This window comes from Coregonus lavaretus (genome assembly GCF_964263955.1).
Source record: "Coregonus lavaretus genome assembly, chromosome: 8".
Taxonomy (NCBI): Eukaryota; Metazoa; Chordata; class Actinopteri; order Salmoniformes; family Salmonidae; genus Coregonus; species Coregonus lavaretus.
Genome location: NC_139995.1, coordinates 47,520,717 through 47,540,818, shown reverse-complemented (window position 1 = coordinate 47,540,818; position 20,102 = coordinate 47,520,717). Strand labels below are relative to the sequence as shown.

The window sequence follows — 20,102 nt, the reverse complement described above, 5'->3', positions numbered from 1 at the left end:
GAGAAACTGATTTGATTGAAATATCCCTTTAATTCTGTCCTCGTGACCAAGAATCTGTGAGAATACCCAAAAAAAAAAAAAAACGTTATATTCACATGATCAACAATTGCATTTCTTGCACCCAAGATAGTATAAACAGTGCATTTTGATGGTGTGTCAAATGGTGCAATTACACCCCCTTGCGGAAAAAATAACAAAACTTGAAAATACTCAGGTAATGACAAATAAAAGGTGTATTCTGTGACTGACACACCTGAAAGGGAAATCACTTCAATGTTATTGTATAGAGACCAACTCTTTTCACATGTCCTTCACATCAAGTTTTACAATTGTTTGTGAGAATTTTGTATCAATAACAGGACAATTATAACCGTTTTTCAGATTCTTACAGAAACATCCTGAGGGCCATTCTCATGTTCGTTGTCATCTTTACAAAATCCCCTCTTATGTGTTATCTAGTAAGGTTAGCATGATCATGTTACCGCAAAAAACTACTTAAACCATCAATAAAGAAAAACATACAATCATTGCATTCCAAAATACAGATCACATTAACGGTTACAGGACAAGCCTGTACATTATTTTTTTCCTTCTGTTCCAATCCAACGCTAGTGTACCACCAACTCTGTGATTACAATCACAGTATAAAACAGTATCACTACCAATGCATCATTTATACACCTAATCAACTTAGGCGTTACACAACACTTTATGTACTGTAATGTATAGTGGTCAATACCAGACCTGGGTTCAAATACTTTAGCTAGGCTTGATTGAGTTTGCCTGGCACAATGGAACTAATAGAAGTGGCAAAACTGCAAATCCTGTCCATTTGGCACTCCAGGCAGGCTAAAGTAAATGATAACAGTACTTAAAGATTTGAAAAAAGTATTTGAGCCTATGTCAGATCATTACACAGAACGGTCATCAAAGGTCCTTGGTTTCATTTAGCAGCAACTTCACACTGGCTAACAGTTACTCTTTCTTCCATGATTTTACAGATCAGACCATACTGATTAATCATCGTAAATACCAAGGTATCCCATTAAATATAGAGATTCAAATCTCATAGCCTAAAATATCAACATAAAAAGGATTAAGTGTTTTTTTGTGTAATAGTGGTTTTAGTTTAACGTTAAATAAAGCTATTTCAAGGCATTAGTGTTTAAAGCTAAATCAAATATTGCATCGTTTGTTAGAAAATAGTTTAAAATAAGTTTGTGATATAAAATTTTATAAAATATACTGCAGTAGTTTGCCATATTACAGTAGTAGATATGTTTACAAGAATGACGGTGTTTAAAGCAAAATATTGCACAGAAAATATATTAAAATAAGATTGATATAAAATGGTATAAAACATTGTGACATTGCAGAGGTTTCCCATGTACAGTGGCTACGTAAAAATTAACAGTTGTTTCTTGACCACATAACTGCATTATTGGTACTTTTTTTAAAGAGTTTCAAATAATGTTATTTTTTCCCATAATACCGTGGTTTGACCACTACTTCAGCTGAGGGGAGGCAAAGAAGCCTCCTTGGCGACTTGAGCTAGTGGATGCCTTGCTCTTGCTTCCAAATCTGTAAATATATACAAGAATAAAAAACATTAAACTTAACCACAGATTAAGCTAATTAAGCACAGATATAATCCAAGCTAACGAGAATATTAAAAAGCCATTCAGACAGATTGATCACCCAAGAAACACATTTAGGGCTGACTCCATTTATTTGACTGGTCGATTGTTTGGTCGATAGGCTGTTGGTCGACCGAGATTTCCTTAGTCGAGCAGTAGGAAAAAAAAGTAATGGTGTACAAGGCACCTGCCTGATTCGCGCCTGTCTGAGTGGACTAATCCATTGTGGAGGCCGTGGGGATGGCACAGTCCATCACTAAGACATGTGCTACTGAAATTGTACAGTGGGGAAAAAAAGTATTTAGTCAGCCACCAATTGTGCAAGTTCTCCCACTTAAAAAGATGAGAGAGGCCTGTAATTTTCATCATAGGTACACGTCAACTATGACAGACAAATTAAGAAAACAAATTCCAGAAAATCACATTGTAGGATTTTTTATGAATTTATTTGCAAATTATGGTGGAAAATAAGTATTTGGTCACCTACAAACAAGCAAGATTTCTGGCTCTCACAGACCTGTAACTTCTTCTTTAAGAGGCTCCTCTGTCCTCCACTCGTTACCTGTATTAATGGCACCTGTTTGAACTTGTTATCAGTATAAAAGACACCTGTCCACAACCTCAAACAGTCACACTCCAAACTCCACTATGGCCAAGACCAAAGAGCTGTCAAAGGACACCAGAAACAAAATTGTAGACCTGCACCAGGCTGGGAAGACTGAATCTGCAATAGGTAAGCAGCTTGGTTTGAAGAAATCAACTGTGGGAGCAATTATTAGGAAATGGAAGACATACAAGACCACTGATAATTCTCCCTCGATCTGGGGCTCCACGCAAGATCTCACCCCATGGGGTCAAAATGATCACAAGAACGGTGAGCAAAAATCCCAGAACCACACGGGGGGACCTAGTGAATGACCTGCAGAGAGCTGGGACCAAAGTAACAAAGCCTACCATCAGTAACACACTACGCCGCCAGGGACTCAAATCCTGCAGTGCCAGACGTGTCCCCCTGCTTAAGCCAGTACATGTCCAGGCCCGTCTGAAGTTTGCTAGAGTGCATTTGGATGATCCAGAAGAGGATTGGGAGAATGTCAGATGGTCAGATGAAACCAAAATAGAACTTTTTGGTAAAAACTCAACTCGTCGTGTTTGGAGGACAAAGAATGCTGAGTTGCATCCAAAGAACACCATACCTACTGTGAAGCATGGGGGTGGACACATCATGCTTTGGGGCTGTTTTTCTGCAAAGGGACCAGCACGACTGATCCGTGTAAAGGAAAGAATGAATGGGGCCATGTATCGTGAGATTTTGAGTGAAAACCTCCTTCCATCAGCAAGGGCATTGAAGATGAAACGTGGCTGGGTCTTTCAGCATGACAATGATCCCAAACACACCGCCCGGGCAACGAAGGAGTGGCTTCGTAAGAAGCATTTCAAGGTCCTGGAGTGGCCTAGCCAGTCTCCAGATCTCAACCCCATAGAAAATCTTTGGAGGGAGTTGAAAGTCAGCGACAGCCCCAAAACATCACTGCTCTAGAGGAGATCTGCATGGAGGAATGGGCCAAAATACCAGCAACAGTGTGTGAAAACCTTGTGAAGACTTACAGAAAACGTTTGACCTGTGTCATTGGCAACAAAGGGTATATAACAAAGTATTGAGAAACTTTTGTTATTGACCAAATACTTATTTTCCACCATAATTTGCAAATAAATTCATTAAAAATCCTACAATGTGATTTTCTGGATTTTTTTTCTTCTCATTTTGTCTGTCATAGTTGACGTGTACCTATGATGAAAATTACAGGCCTCTCTCATCTTTTTAAGTGGGAGAACTTACACAATTGGTGGCTGACTAAATACTTTTTTCCCCCCACTGTATATGGTTATATTACATAAGAACAAATGGTGCAACACTAATAACAATAAATGCACTTTCTATTTTGCCATCAGTGCCTTTTCCTAGACCATGTTGCTACGTCTATAACAGCAAAGTTAACCAGCATATCTGTGTTGAGAACAATGTGACGGCGGCAGCAGCGGAGTTAGGAGAGGAGAAAACAGCCCTCGTCTTAATTGTCTAAGAAAAGTGAGGAGAGAGGAAACCAACTTAATTTGGTCTATAATCAATAGTCTAACTGTTAAATGGGCCTGGCTTTATAGATCATCAATACATCTACAGAAATAAGACAGATTCTGCTTCTGTTTGAGTGTTTGTTTAATAGCCTACTGATTCCCTGAGCACCAAGCCTCAGCAACCACATCGGATAAACTATTTCCCAAATCCAGCTGTTTTTAATCTTTATTATGCTGTAATAAAAGCTTTACACTTTAAAAATTTTTTTATGACAAAGCGACACTTGAATAATTAGCGTAAACAATAAATAAACCGTTCCATTTCGGAATTAATGCGACTGTTTGTCTTTGCTGTAATAAAGGCTTTACAAAAAAACGTCAGACTCTCTGGTATGCTTATAATATATTTAATGTAGTTTACATTGTTCCAAACGGTCAGAAAAATGATATTGTAATCTATACAGCACCTGTTTGGCAAACATAATATGCACGCAGCGCTTGCTCCTTACCTTATTTTTCTTGATCTCCAGTATTTTCCACAACTAGTCACATTTATTCCACACATCTGACTTCCCCTTTACCTCTTGATCAACCAGTAAACATTGCCCCGTTTCGAGTTTATTTGTCACGTCCTCTGCATCCATTTTGCTGTCACGTGTTACGGTGTTCGGAGTTTGTTATAAGCAATTTATTGATGTGATTATGATATGCTATAGGTCAGGCCCTATTGGTCACGTGCATGCGATCCATACATGTGTCACGTAAAGGAGAGCAAGGGTTGAGGGAATAGGGAATGTTTTTCCTAAACAAATGAGGGATTTCGGTAACATAACTTTTCAGTCAGATATGGCTGTAATTATGTTGAAGCATCAGCAACACGGACAGCGCAATAAATAAAATCAAATTTGAATCTGACTTGAATCTCTGAAATGGTTGACGATGTTCTTTCAGGGTGGCCCAGTGTGTACTAGACACCAAGATGGATATCACCAATCAACACTGTTGATGTCCTGTGGTGGTCGCTGCAGCAGGGAGGAGAGAGAGACAACGGGTGCTAGTCACACAGTCACTCGCTGTCATTTTTAAAAAACACAGCGCTGCAAGTCTGAGCCCGGTCCAGCACAATCAAACCAAATTGCGGTCGGACTCCCTCTAGTCATTTGTGTGTCTTAACTGGGATATGCTTAACACCCCGGCCATCCTACAATCTAAACTAGATGCCCTCAATCTCACACAAATTATCAACGAACCTACCAGGTACAACCCTAAATCCGTAAACATGGGTACCCTCATAGATATCATCCTGACTAACTTACCCTCTAAATACACCTCCGCTGTCTTCAACCAGGATCTCAACAATCACTGCCTTATTGCCTGCGTCCGTAACGGGTCCGCGGTCAAACGACCACCCCTCATCACTGTCAAACGCTCCCAAAAACACTTCAGCGAGCAGGCCTTCCTAATTGACCTGGCCCAGGTATCCTGGATGGATATAGATCTCATTCCGTCAGTAGAGGATGCCTGGTTGTTCTTTAAAAGTAATTTCCTCTCAATCTTAAATAAACATGCCCCATTCAAAAAATACAGAACTAAGAACAGATATAGCCCCTGGTTCTCCTCAGACTTGACTGCCCTTGACCAGCACAAAAACATCCTGTGGCGTACTGCATTAGCATCAAATAGCCCCCGCGATATGCAACTTTTCAGGGAAGTTAGGAACCAATATACACAAGCAGTTAGGAAAGCAAAGGCTAACTTTTTCAAACAGAAATTTGCATCCTGTAGCACTAACTCCAAAAAGTTTTGGGACACTGTAAAGTCCATGGAAAATAAGAGCACTTCCTCCCAGCTGCCCACTGCACTGAGGCTAGGAAACACTATCACCACCGATAAATCTACAATAATCGAGAATTTCAACAAGCATTTTGCTACGGCTGGCCATGCTTTCCACCTGGCTACCACTACCCTGGCCACCAGCTCTGCACCCTCCGCTGCAACTTGCCCATGCCCCCCCCGCTTCTCCTTCACACAAATCCAGACAGCTGATGTTCTGAAAGAGCTGCAAAATCTGGACCCCTACAAATCATCTGGGCTAGACAATCAGGACCCTTTCTTTCTAAAACTAGCCGCCGAAATTGTCGCAACCCCTATTACTAGCCTGTTCAACCTCTCTTTCGTAACGTCTGAGATCCCCAGAGATTGGAAAGCTGCCGCGGTCATCCCCCTCTTCAAAGGGGGTGACACTCTAGATCCAAACTGCTACAGACCTATATCCATCCTGCCCTGCCTTTCAAAAGTTTTTGAAAGCCAAGTCAACAAAAAGATCACCGACCATTTCAAATCCCACCGTACCTTCTCCGCTATGCAATCCGGTTTCCGAGCTGGTCATGGGTGCACTTCAGCCACGCTCAAGGTCCTAAACTATATTATAACCGCGATCGATAATAGACAGTACTGTGCAGCCGTTTTCATTGACCTGGCCAAGGCTTTCGACTCTGTCAACCACCGCATTCTTATTGGCAGACTAAATAGCCTTGGTTTCTCAAATGACTGCCTCGCCTGGTTCACCAACTACTTCTCAGATAGAGTTCAATGTGTCAAATCGGAGGGCCTGTTGTCTGGACCTATGGCAGTCTCTATGGGGGTGCCACAGGGTTCAATTCTTGGGCCGACTCTTTTCTCTGTGTATATCAATGACGTCGCTCTTGCTGCTGGTGACTCTCAGATCCACCTCTACGCAGACGACACCATTTTGTATACATCTGGCCCTTCATTGGACACTGTGTTAACAAACCTCCAAACGAGCTTCAATGCCATACAACACTCCTTCAGTAGCCTCCAACTGCTCTTAAACACTAGTAAAACTAAATGCATGCTCTTCAACCGAACGCTGCTTGCACCCGCCCAGCCGACTAGAATCACTACTCTCGACGGGTCTGACCTAGAGTATGTGGACAACTACAAATATCTAGGTGTCTGGTTAGACTGTAAACTCTCCTTCCAGACTCACATTAAGAATCTCCAATCCAAAGTTAAATCTAGAATCGGTTTCCTATTTCGCAACAAAGCCTCCTTCACTCATGCTACCAAACATGCCCTCGTAAAACTGACTATCCTACCGATCCTTGACTTCGGCGATGTCATTTACAAAATAGCCTCCAACACTCTACTCAGCAAATTGGATGTAGTCTATCACAGTGCCATCCGTTTTGTCTCCAAAGCCCCATATAATACCCACCACTGTGACCTGTACGCTCTTGTTGGCTGGTCCTCACTACATATTCGTCGCCAAACCCACTGGCTCCAGGCCATCTATAAATCACTGCTAGGCAAATCCCCGCCTTATCTTAGCTCATTGGTCACCATAGCAACACCCACCCGTAGTCTGCGCTCCAGCAGGTATATCTCACTGGTCATCCCCAAAGCCAACACATCCTTTGGCCGCAATTCCTTCCAGTTCTCTGCTGCCAATGACTGGAACAAATTGCAAAAATCTCTGAAGCTGGAGACACTTATCTCCCTCACTAACTTTAAGCATCAGTTGTCAGAGCACCTTACCGATCACTGCACCTGTACACAGCCCATCTGAAATTAGCCCGCCCAACTACCTCATCCCTATATTGTTATTTATTTTGCTCATTTGTACCCCAGTATCTCTATTTGCACATCATCTCTTGCACATCTATCATTCCAGTGTTAATACTAATTGTAATTATTTTGCACTATAGCCTATTTATTGCCTTACCTCCATAACTTGCTACATTTGCACACACTGTATATATATGCATTTCTGTTGTATTTTTGACTTTGTTTTGTTTTACCCCATATGTAACTCTGTGTTGTTGTTTTTAATCGCACTGCTTTGCTTTATCTTGGCCAGGTCGCAGTTGTAAATGAGAACTTGTTCTCAACTGGTTTACCTGGTTAAATAAAGGTGAAATAAAAATAAAATAAATAAAAAACTATTTAATCAAACAGTGCGCTTAAAGCATCAGACAAGCTCAGCGCATATAGTTGTTTTGATTAAAACACATTGGATTTGTTCATATATGGAAAAATACAAGTTTAAATATGTCGACCAATCGATTGGTCGAAAGAACAGACAACTCTCAGTCGACAATTATTTTTTTTTTTGTCGGGGACAGCGCTAAACACATTAGACCCATTTGAGATATGCATTAAGATCTGAGGGGGAAGAGCCCTATGGTTAGAGTGTGCTGCTTACATGGTGGTGCTAGAGAATGTCTGTTTCATGCGCTGGGACAGGGAGCTGGAGGAGGGCGTTTTAGTCATCTGGTGTTCTGGAGTGGTCACTGGCCCCAGCATGCTCACTGTGTGGTGAGAGAATTAACACATTTAGGAGAAAATTATTATTTCAAACTGGCGAATATTGCGAAAATAATTTTGACACTACTGTATGTCTATAGGACAGGAGAGACTGGTTCTCAATGCTGCTTACCTTTGTGGTCTGGAGTGTTGTAGCAGTTAGCATTGTCTGGATGGGTGTGCTGCTCCACTGTGAACGGTCTCCAGTACTCGTAAGGAAGGTCCAACAAGCGCTCCATCACCTGTTTACATCAATACGAATCTCTCAGAACTGTTATCACCACTTAAGAATAGCCTTGTGTAGAGATAACAGTACTTTCAGCTGTGTGGAGAGAACCATTGTTATTGGGTACAGTAATATAATGTAATAAGAATATTCTGTTAAACTAGACAGCTGATAAATAAAATGTCCACATAATATAGAAATAACTTAAATTCAGCTTAGGGTCTGTGTACATCTTTTACATATGCATGTCTAAATACATTTGTATAGATCCCTACATACCCGTGGTTGTCTGTTGGTGTCGTGCAGGATGGTCATGGGGTCTGGGTCTGGGACGGCATGGCCCACCAGGGTGGGTCCAAAAACTCTGGCCAGATTGGTGATATCCATCTTGGTGTCTAGTACACACTGGGCCACCCTGAAAGAACATCGTCAACCATTTCAGAAATTCAAGTCAGATTCAAGCTCCTGCAGTGCCTTGTGAAATCAGGACTTGATTTTAAACTAGTCTTTGATTATGGGGGGCGGTTACCACAGAATTTAAATAACATTGACAGTTACATTTATCAACATCCACCACTACAGTTTACAAACACGTGCAGGCAGGGGCACCACTTTTGACTGGTTTTGCAAGTTACAGATTGTGCCTTAAATGGTGGCTTGATGGAGTAACCATGAGGTAGTTTGAAGCTCTGCTATACCTCTGCAGGTGGATGGCCAGATAGGCCAGAGTGTCTCTGTTGGGTTGGGGCAGCTCACTGATGGTCTGGTAGATCATCGCCAGGCTACTGCCATCTTCCTGGATTTCTGTGTGCAAGGCAAGAGAAGTGATATAAGAAGAGCTCCATAGACAACTTACAAGGTGAAGAAACCAATCTGTCCAATATTACATTTTCATTTCGAGTGCTTGGTAAGAGAAGGTTCTTTCCATCTGCAAAAAGATGAATCAGAGATAATTGGCTTTAATATTTCAAACCCTCATTGGTTTGAATGGTGTCAGCATGTTTTATTGAATTGGCTGTATTTAGAGTACTATATAGGTAGAGAACATTGAACAGAACAAGTCTCAATAACTCAATTCTGCCAAGAATGTAGATAGACCCTTATAGTCCCAAGCTCTCGATTTGCATATCAGAGTTAAATGACTGCACTTGACTAACATAACCAAAATAACTTCTAAGTTTTACATTTATTAAACCCCTTAAAAGACAGCCAACAGCTGAAGACAGACCTGCAGCCTCCATGAAGTCGCGGTTGAGGCGGAAGGTGAGGAGGGGCTCCGGGAGGTTTCTCAGGAAGTCCTTGAGGAGGCCTGTGACACAGTGGATGTCCTCCACCTTGGCCAAGGAAGGCACCGTCCTCCCCCGCAGGAATCTCTCCTTCAGCTCCTTCACTGTGCGCCCCTCGCCTGACACGCGGTACAGACCCGTCTGACAGGGAGTGAGAGAAAAATAAAGAATGGGATGGAATATTAACTGGCAGTCTGGATGAAGAGTGATGACATCAGTTCAACAGGAATGATCAAGGTAAAAACAAAACATTTGTAAAGAGTGCTGATATGCGTAAAGATTATTTGCTTAAAATTGAATTTTGTAAGTGCTAAAATGGCAACTTTTGAGGCTGCTCACCTCATGTAAACCCCTGTGCTCGATCTCCTTGACACAGTGGACCACCAGGGCAGGGATCATGGGAGAGGAGGAGGGAGCGTAGTCTGCAAGGGTGCTTGGCTGCAACACAAGATACACACTCATGACATGGGACGTTTGGAAAAGGCATTCAAAACACAGATGGTACCGATACAAATCAGTCAGAATACGTCTAACAATACCCAGGACCCTGAATCATAAATACAAAATCATTAGTCTTAATTACTGCAGTATAAGCATTGCAAATATGAAGTGTTGTCAATCTAAGAATGTATAACTAACTCTGCAGGTGTAATACCTCTCTGGTCCTGATGGGGGTGGTGTCTGTAGAGATAGGGTTACATGGCAGGGGGCAGCGGTCGCGGCACTCTGGGTGAGCCACCAGCCTGCAGTCCTGGCACCTCAGGTAGAGCTTCCCGAACTTGGTCTTCCTTCCACACGGCACGCAGAACTCTGACCTGATCACCTGTGTAAGGAGAAGGGACGGGACAGACAGAGGTTAGTGAGACGGGACAGACAGAGGGTAGAAGAGGGAACTGGACAGTGCATTCGGAAAGTATTCAGACCAATTGACTTTTTCCACATTTTGTAACGTTACAGCCTAATTCTAAAATACAGTTGAAGTCGGAAGTTTACATACACCTTAGCCAAATACATTTAAACTCAGTTTTTCACAATTCCTGACATTAAATCCTAGTAAAACGTCCCTGTCTTAGGTCAATTAGGATCACCACTTTATTTTAAGAATGTGAAATGTCAGAATAATAGTAGAGAGAATGATTTCTTTCAGCTTTTATTTCTTTCATCACATTCCCAGTGGGTCAGAAGTTTACATACACTCAATTAGTATTTGGTAGCATTGCCTTTAAATTGTTTAACTTGGGTCAAACGTTTCGGGTAGCCTTCCACAAGCTTCCCACAATAAGTTGGGTGACTTTTGGCCCGTTCCTCCTGACAGAGCTGGTGTAACTGAGTCAGGTTTGTAGGCCTCCTTGCTCGCACACACACACTTTTCCAGTTCTGCCCACAAATGTTCTATAGGATTGAGGTCAGGGCTTTGTGATGGCCACTCCAATACCTTGACTTTGTTGTCCTTAAGCCATTTTGACACAACTTTGGAAGTATGCTTGGGGTCATTGTCCATTTGGAAGACCCATTTGCGACCAAGCTTTAGCTTCCTGACTGATGTCTTGAGATGTTGCTTCAATTTATCCACATAATTTTCCTTCCTCATGATGCCATCTATTTTGTGAAGTGCACCAGTCCCTCCTGCAGCAAAGCACCCCCACAGCATGATGCTGCCGCCCCCGTGCTTCACGGCTGGGATGGTGTTCTTCCACTTGCAAGCAACCCCCATTTTTCCTCCAAACAAACTTCCGACGTCAACTGTAGGTTGGAGTCATTAAAACTTGTTTATCAACCACTCCACACATTTCTTGTTAACAAACTAGTTTTGGCAAGTCGGTTAGGACATCTACTTTGTGCATGACACAAGTAACTTTTCCAACAATTATTTCCCTGTATTACAATTCCAGTGGGTCAGAGGTTTACATACACTAAGTTGACTGTGCCTTTAAACAGCTTGGAAAATTCCAGAAAATAATGTCATTGCTTTAGAAGCTTCTGATAGGCTAATTGACATAATTTGAGTCAATTGGAGGTAGACCTGTGGATGTATTTCAAGGCCTAACTTCAAACTCAGTGCCTCTTTGCTAGACATCATGGGAAAATCAAAATAAATCAGCCAAGACCTCAGAAAAGAAATTGTAGACCTCCACAAGTCTGGTTCATCCTTGGGAGCAATTTTCAAACGCCTGAAGGTACCACGTTCATCTGTACAAACAATAGTATGCAAGTATAAACACCATGGGACCACGCAGCCGTCATACCGCTCAGGAAGGAGACGCGTTCTGTCTCCTAGAGATGAACGTACTTTGGTGCGAAAAGTGCAAATCAATCCCAGAACAACAGCAAAGGACCTTGTGAAGATGCTGGAGGAAACAGGTACAAAAGTATATATAGCCACAGTAAAACAAGTCCTACAGTGAGGGAAAAAAGTATTTGATCCCCTGCTGATTTTGTACGTTTGCCCACTGACAAAGAAATGATCAGTCTATAATTTTAATGGTAGGTTTATTTGAACAGTCAGAGACAGAATAACAACAAAAAAATCCAGAAAAACGCATGTCAAAAATGTTATACATTGATTTGCATTTTAATGAGGGAAATAAGTATTTGACCCCCTCTCAATCAGAAAGATTTCTGGCTCCCAGGTGTCTTTTATACAGGTAACGAGCTGAGATTAGGAGCACACTCTTAAAGGGAATGCTCCTAATCTCAGTTTGTTACCTGTATAAAAGACACCTGTCCACAGAAGCAATCAATCAATCAGATTCCAAACTCTCCACCATGGCCAAGACCAAAGAGCTCTCCAAGGATGTCAGGGACAAGATTGTAGACCTACACAAGGCTGGAATGGGCTACAAGACCATCGCCAAGCAGCTTGGTGAGAAGGTGACAACATTTGGTGCGATTATTCACAAATGGAAGAAACACAAAATAACTGTCAATCTCCCTCGGCCTGGGGCTCCATGCAAGATCTCACCTCGTGGAGTTGCAATGATCATGAGAACGGTGAGGAATCAGCCCAGAACTACACGGGAGGATCTTGTCAATGATCTCAAGGCAGCTGGGACCATAGTCACCAAGAAAACAATTGGTAACACACTACACCGTGAAGGACTGAAATCCTGCAGCGCCCTCAAGGTCCCCCTGCTCAAGAAAGCACATATACAGGCCCGTCTGAAGTTTGCCAATGAACATCTGAATGATTCAGAGGAGAACTGGGTGAAAGTGTTGTGGTCAGATGAGACCAAAATCGATTTCTTTGCCATCAACTCAACTTGCCGTGTTTGGAGGAGGAGGAATGCTGCCTATGACCCCAAGAACACCATCCCCACCGTCAAACATGGCGGTGGAAACATTATGCTTTGGGGTGTTTTTCTGCTAAGGGGACAGGACAACTTCACCGCATCAAAGGGACGATGGACGGGGCCATGTACCGTCAAATCTTGGGTGAGAACCTCCTTCCCTCAGCCAGGGCATTGAAAATTGTTTGTGGATGGGTATTCCAGCATGACAATGACCCAAAACACACGGCCAAGGCAACAAAGGAGTGGCTCAAGGCCTAGCCAGTCTCCAGACCTTAATCCCATAGAAAATCTGTGGAGGGATCTGAAGGTTCGAGTTGCCAAACGTCAGCCTCAAAACCTTAATGACTTGGAGAAGATCTGCAAAGAGGAGTGGGACAAAATCCTTCCTGAGATGTGTGCAAACCTGGTGGCCAACTACAAGAAACGTCTGACCTCTGTGATTGCCAACAAGGGTTTTGCCACCAAGTACTAAGTCATGTTTTGCAGAGGTCAAATACTTATTTCCCTCATTAAAATGCAAATCAATTGATAACATTTTTGACATCCGTTTTTCTGGATTTTTTTGTTGTTATTATGTCTCTCACTGTTCAAATAATTCTACCATTAAAATTATAGACTGATCATGTCTTTGTCAGTGGGCAAACGTACAAAATCAGCAGGGGATCAAATACTTTTTTCCACTCACTGTATATCGACATTACATTTACGTCATTTAGCAGACGCTCTTATACAGAGCGACTTACAAATTGACATAACCTGAAAGGCCGCTCAGCAAGGAAGAAGCCACTGCTCCAAAACTACCATAAAAAAGCCTGACTACAGTTTGTAACCGCACATGGGGACAAAGATCGTACCTATTGGAGAAATGTCCTCTGGTCTGATGAAACAAAAATAGAACTGTTTGGCCATAATGACCATCGTTATGTTTGGAGGAAAAAGGGCTTGGCTTGCAAGCCGAAGAACACCATCCCAACCGTGAAGCACGGGGGTGGCAGCATCATGTTGTGGGGGTGTTTTGCTGCAGGAGGGACTAGTGCACTAGTAGATGGCATCATGAGGAAGGAAAATTATGTGGATATGTTGAAGCAACATCTCAAGACATCAGTCAGGAAGTTAAAGCTTGGTCGCAAATGAGTCTTCCAAATGGACAATGACCTCAAGCATACTTCCAAAGTTGTGTCAAAATGGCTTAAGGACAACAAAGTCAAGGTATTGGAGTGGCCATCACAAAGCCCTGACCTCAAGCCTATAGAACATTTGTGGGCAGAACTGAAAAAGCGTGTGCGAGCAAGGAGGCCTACAAACCTGACTCAGTTACACCAGCTCTATCAGGAGGAATGGGCCAAAATTCACCCAACTTATTGTGGGAAGCTTTTGGAAGGCTACCCGAAACGTTTGACCCAAGTTACACAATTTAAAGGCAATGCTACCAAATACGAATTGAGTGTATGTAAACTTCTGACCCACTGGGAATGTGATGAAAGAAATAAAAGCTGAAATAAATCACTCTACTATTATTCTGACATTTCACATTCTTAAAATAAAGTGGTGATCCTAACTGACCTAAGACTGGGACGTTTTACTAGCATTAAATGTCAGGAATTGTGAAAAACTGAGTTTAAATGTATTTGGCTAAGGTGTATGTAAACTTCCGACTTCAACTGTAGATTATAGTTTTTTCCCCTCATCAATCTACACACAAAACCCCATAATGACAAAGAAAAAACAGGTTTATACATTTTAGCAAAGTTATTAAAAATAAAAAGATGAAATATCACATTTACATTAGTATTTAGACCCTTTACTCAGTACTTTGTTGGAGCACCTTTGGCAGCGATTACAGCCTTAAATCTTCTTGGGTATGACGCTACAAGCTTGGCACACCTATATTTGGGGAGTTTCTCCCATTCTTCTCTGCAGATCCTCTCAAGCTCTGTCAGATTGGATGGAGAGCGTCGCCGTACAGCTATTTTCAGGTCTCTCCAGAGATGTTCGATCAGGTTCAAGTCCGGGCTCTGGCTAGGCCACTCAAGGACATTCAGAGCCACTCCTGCATTGTCTTGGCTGTGTGCTTTGGGTCGTTGTCCTGTTGGAAGGTGAACCTTTGCCACAGTCTGAGGTCCTGAGCGCTCCGGAGCAAGTTTTCATCAAGGATCTCTCTGTACTTTGCTCCGTTCATCTTTCCCTAGATCCTAACTAGTCTCCCAGTCCCTGCCGCTGAAAAACATCCCGACAGCATGATGCTGCCACCACCATACTTCACTGTAGGGATGGTGCCAGGTTTCTTCCAGACGTGACACTTGGCATTCAGGCCAAAGAGTTCAATCTTGGTTTCATCAGAAAAGAGAATCTTGTTTCTCATGGTCTGTGTCTTTAGGTGCCTTTGGCAAACTCCAAGCGGGCTGTCATGTGCCTTTTACAGAGGAGTGGCTTCCGTCTGGCCACTCTACCATAAAGGCCTGATTGGTGGAGTGCTGCAGAGATAGTTGTCCTTCTGGAAGATTCTCCCATCTCCACAGAGGAACTCTGGAGCTACTTCAGAGTGACCATGAGGTTCTTGGTCACCTCCCAGGCCCTTCTCCCCCAAATGCTCAGTTTTGCCGGGCGGCCAGCTCTAGGAAGAGTCTTGGTGGTTCCAGACTTCTTCCATTTAAGAATGATGGAGGCCACTGTGTTCTTGGGGAACTTCAATGCTGCAGAAATGTTTTGGTGTCTTTCCCCAGATCTGTGCCTCGACACAATCCTGTCAGAGCTCTACAGACAATTATTTCGACCTCATGGCTTGGTTTTTGCTCTGACATGCACTGTCAACTGTGGGACCTTATATAGACAGGTGTGTGCCTTTCCAAATCATGTCCAATCAATTGAATTTATCACAGGGGACTCCAATGAAGTTGTAGAAACATCAAGGATGATCAATGTAAACAGGATGTACCTGAGCTCAATTTCGAGTCTCATAGTAAAGGGTCTGAATACTTACGAAAATAAGGTATTTCTGTTTTTTATTTTTAATACATTTGCAAACATTTCTAAAAACCTGTTTTCGCTTCGTCATTATGGGGTATTGCGTCCTAGAGCAAACCAACATGTATGTGTCCGTGAGAGTCTCATCTTTCCATAGAGGGGTCATAGTAGTTTGTAGGCCGAACCTTTCAGACGCCACAGACATTTTCATGAGAAGACCGATTTTCAGGATGTCTCATGGTCTGACAAACACTGCTCTAGCTCTGTCACCTGATGCGGAAGTGCGACATAGGCGGATGTGGTGGATTGAGACGCATCCAATGCATAAAAATAGATATCTCTAGCTTAAACTGATGGATTTTGATGGGGATTTTAAAAAATGCTAATTAGATTCCCACCGAACAAAAAAAGTGTATTACAGACAAAAGTGTATTACAGATAAAAGTAATAACAGAACGTGTACTGTTTTGGCAAGGAACTCGTGCTTTCGGGCCCCCATTTTGACTCTGGATGTTTTGGTTGGGGGCGGAGCCTCACTGCATGGGGTGTTGAGAGCCTCGCTAGCTGTCTCTGATTGGTCAATAGAAGTAGAGTCCCAGCCCTGAGCAGCTGGGAAAACAAGAGAACGTCGAGTTTTTACCCCTCAAACTGTTTTTTTATTTCATTTTCTTCAAATTGAAAATGTTGATACATTGTGCGCATCTGAACATGGCTGTCAAGAATAAGGTACTGTAGGCTTGCTAGTGCCGTCTCACCGGTCCTCCTACTGCTGCCGGTCCAGAAGCCAGGCACTGTCTCGATGGTGGACACAGCCTCTACCGGACCTCCGTTGACGGGCACTGTGATGGTGGTCTTGGTCACTATGGACTCGTTCACCTGTAATAATGCATATATAACTTAAGAGTCACATGAAATAATAATTTAAAAGGAGAAAGGAAAACACAGAAGCATTTTTTTTTTTTTACAATTTGTAGCAACTGATGGTCTACAGAGCAATGTTTTATTTACACGCAAACATTTGAGTGATGCGTGCGCATGCTAACATCAAAAAGCCCTGTAGCAGAATAGCTTTACACTGATGTTGGTACCTTGACAAACTTAGCAGTGAGTGAGTGATGACCATGAAAACACACGATGGCTGTAGCTACTGTATGTTCAACAAGTATATTATTCTTCTGGCTTTATCTAGCTCTACCTTGCCTAGCTTGGCTTACTAGGTAATCAATCCTCTGACATCTGCAATGTTGTAGACCATAACCATCTGATTACTTTTGTTAACTTGCATGTGCTACATCTGAAGTTGGATGTTGTAAAATTCACTTAAATGTAAACAAGCCTCTTTCTTGTGCCAAACTGAGCACGCAACTTTTCATGACGCAGACCGGAAATTGGTATTTTGACCGAAATTCAACACATTGAATACCAGTGTGCCGAGTGCTATTCAAATCAAGTGAAACTACGGTTAGAAATTTTTACACTCCAAGTTTTTCTGTAGTATTAGCTACATTGGAGTTAGTTTCAGAAGCCTGGCTACCCATCCACACCGCTCCAGCCAAACAGACCTTTCTTCTCAACAATTAGTTGGGATTTCCCTCTCTCCCGTACGATTTCTAGAATGCAAACACATTCTGACTGTTCTGATTGGTCCTAGAAACCAATTCGTTGGGTCGGAGCCAGCCTACATGATGACGTTATCAACTTCGATACTCTGATTGGTTAGAGAAGATCCAATTGCTGATTAATTTGTTTTGTACAATGCCCCTCATTTTGAAGTCACACAAACAACTTCTAGGATGGCAGTTTCATGTATGTAGCGATCAATAGAGCAGAGGAATTAAATTCAGGGTGAGTGGTCAGGCAATGCATTGAGTAGTACCCTCTCTGAAGTGCGGCCAGTGGAGCGGGGTTTCTTCAGCACCTGCTGGGGAGGCTCAGCAAGGATTCTGGAGGAACGCTGTGGAAACAAATAGGAATGACTGAGTTAACAATACTTCCAAATGACTGAGCATTGTAGAACTACATTCCCACCCTATCCTTCACTACAGATCCTTTAGATATAAAATGACAACAACAAAAAAATTTACGTACATTTCCATTGAGGATCTGTCAGGCTATAAACTAAACAGTAACTCTCCACTCACCCTTTTCTGGAGTTTTCTCAGTCGCACTGTCCTCATCACAGAAGAGTCACAATCCTACAGGAAATATAGAGTGATGACAACCCCATAGTTCATGTTTATATAGGTAGTATTAGTGTGGCTATATCTATTTGACACTTTTTCTATTTTGGCATATTGTATTCATGTATTTTTGTGATGGTGCCACTACAATGTCCAAGACAAATGTCCCCTTGTGGACAAGGTGAAAATGTAAAATGCAATACTTACCAGAGAATCATCAGTTTTGTCATAGCTAATGTCTGACAACAGGGAAGCAGATTCATCTATGGTGGTTAACCTGAAAGACATGACAGGAGGCTTGGTTGCAATCACTGTTCTGAATCTGAACAATCTGGGTCATATTCACGAAACACGAAACTGAATCAAACGGGACGAAACAGGGTAGGCATATCTAATTCTGTCCTAAAATATACATTTATTTTTGTTCATTGTAATGAACGCAGGCCAGACATGGATGATGAGGGCCTAATAAAGGACTGTACAGCACCTGTGGCTGGTGTTGAGGTTGTTCTTGGCAGCCAGCGCGGCCTGGGAGTGGGCGTTGAGGAAGGCCAGGGCAGAGCGCTGCTCCTCACTCAGGTGGAGGCTGCTGCTGGAGCTCTCCGCCACCAGCATATCCCGGATTAGCTGGATTTGACGCTCCTACACACACACACAGATCAGGAAATTACCCCACAATGTTATAGCCTACCAAACAGTGTGATTTTGTGAATTTCTTATCAACTCATAACTAGTAACTAATTAATCTAACCATAAGCGTCTTCAAACTTTGTCCTCTTTTTGACAATAAACATCACAAATGAGATGCATTACGCAATAGAAGCCACCACAACATGTAGAATTATGATGTAGAATCACCTGGGACCTGTACTGTAGCTGTCCTATAACTGTTTACCTACCAGTTTCTCGTAGTCTGCCTCTGCCCGCTGGCGCCGTCTGATCTCCACATCCACCTGGTTGCGGGCGTGCTTCAGCTTGACCTCCAGAGCCCCCCTCTCCATCTCTGTTTTGGTCAGCACCTCCTTGCAGGCTCCCAGTTCCTCCTCCCGCTGCAGCCACTTCCGCCTGCAGTCCTCAAAGTTCAGAGCCATCTGTATGAACTCTGAACAAAGAAGTAAGGCCAAGGGGATGGTTATTGGTTGAAGATCTGCTTTCATCTCATTCAGACTAGTTTACTCTTTTGAAGTCAATCTCCCCTATGGTTTTTCAGGTGAGGGGTGAAGGGGGGGGGGGGCATTGATGCCAACATTCTTTCAGGCAGGTGGCAACAGAGATGGGCAAGGGTCCCGCCTTGCCTAAGTGAATGAGCAATAAGTACTTTTGTTATCCATTTTAGATTACTTAACTTTTTTCAAACCTACCACCACCCCCTTTCAATTTTGGGGTCATCAAGTGTCTTGTGCAAGGGCACCTGGAATTCTCACTCCTGCAAACCTCCAGTTGTTAGTTAATCTTTCAATGTCATTACACCTGGGATTTCAACCAGCAACAACCTGCCAGCCAGTGAGTTTCTGGTCTGCTGAAAACTTGCCATCCCTGATATGCAATGGCATGGGCACGGATTCAACCTTTCACCAAAAGCATGCGCCACTGGTCACTTACGTGGTTCGATGCCCTCATTGAGAATATCGGAGTGTGCACGCAGATTCTGGAACTGGTTGTACAGGTTCAGCACTGTCGATTCCATGTCCTGATAAAGCAAGGTGCCAAAATGACATGGGGGGACCGGTCACGTGACAGAAACCCAGCAGGGGACTTCAAAGATTTTCTAGCAAAGACAGTACAGTATGGTTTAGAAACTATTTCTAGTATAGCTTTTCCTCTCCGACTTTATTTATTTGGTAGGTAGTTATAATGTTAGCAAGATTATAAATAATAGATAGCTAGCCTTGCTGCCAAAGTTAGTAAAACTGATTGAAACACTTTTTAGCAAGCAGGCTAGCTAGCTAGCTAACGTTAGCTAACTTTAGTTTTTTTTTAACAACACTTAAAACAAACATGAACAGATACTTACGGCCTTTGGTCCTTCCTAGAACAGTGTCCCGCGGCTGATGTTTCCAGCTGCTATCAAAGGCAACTTCTATTGTAATTCGTGATAATAAGTGGACTACGTTGTC

At 42.6% G+C, this 20,102-nt stretch overlaps 1 protein-coding gene across 1 annotated transcript; it reads right to left on the bottom strand.

Moving 5' to 3' along the window:
• Positions 1-13: 13 nt before the first annotated feature.
• LOC311134179 (rac GTPase-activating protein 1-like) lies at positions 14-20,102 on the bottom strand. Its single transcript, XM_084167792.1, has 17 exons — positions 20,000-20,102; positions 19,588-19,675; positions 18,885-19,087; positions 18,473-18,627; positions 18,193-18,262; positions 17,947-18,000; positions 17,682-17,759; positions 16,561-16,681; positions 16,269-16,414; positions 10,207-10,374; positions 9,891-9,989; positions 9,494-9,692; positions 8,964-9,069; positions 8,545-8,680; positions 8,173-8,281; positions 7,939-8,044; positions 14-1,581 (listed from the first exon to the last, which is right to left on the bottom strand). Exons 2-17 carry the CDS (start codon positions 19,670-19,672, stop codon positions 1,506-1,508), a joined length of 1,911 nt encoding a protein of 636 aa, XP_084023918.1. The 5' UTR covers positions 19,673-19,675; positions 20,000-20,102; the 3' UTR covers positions 14-1,505.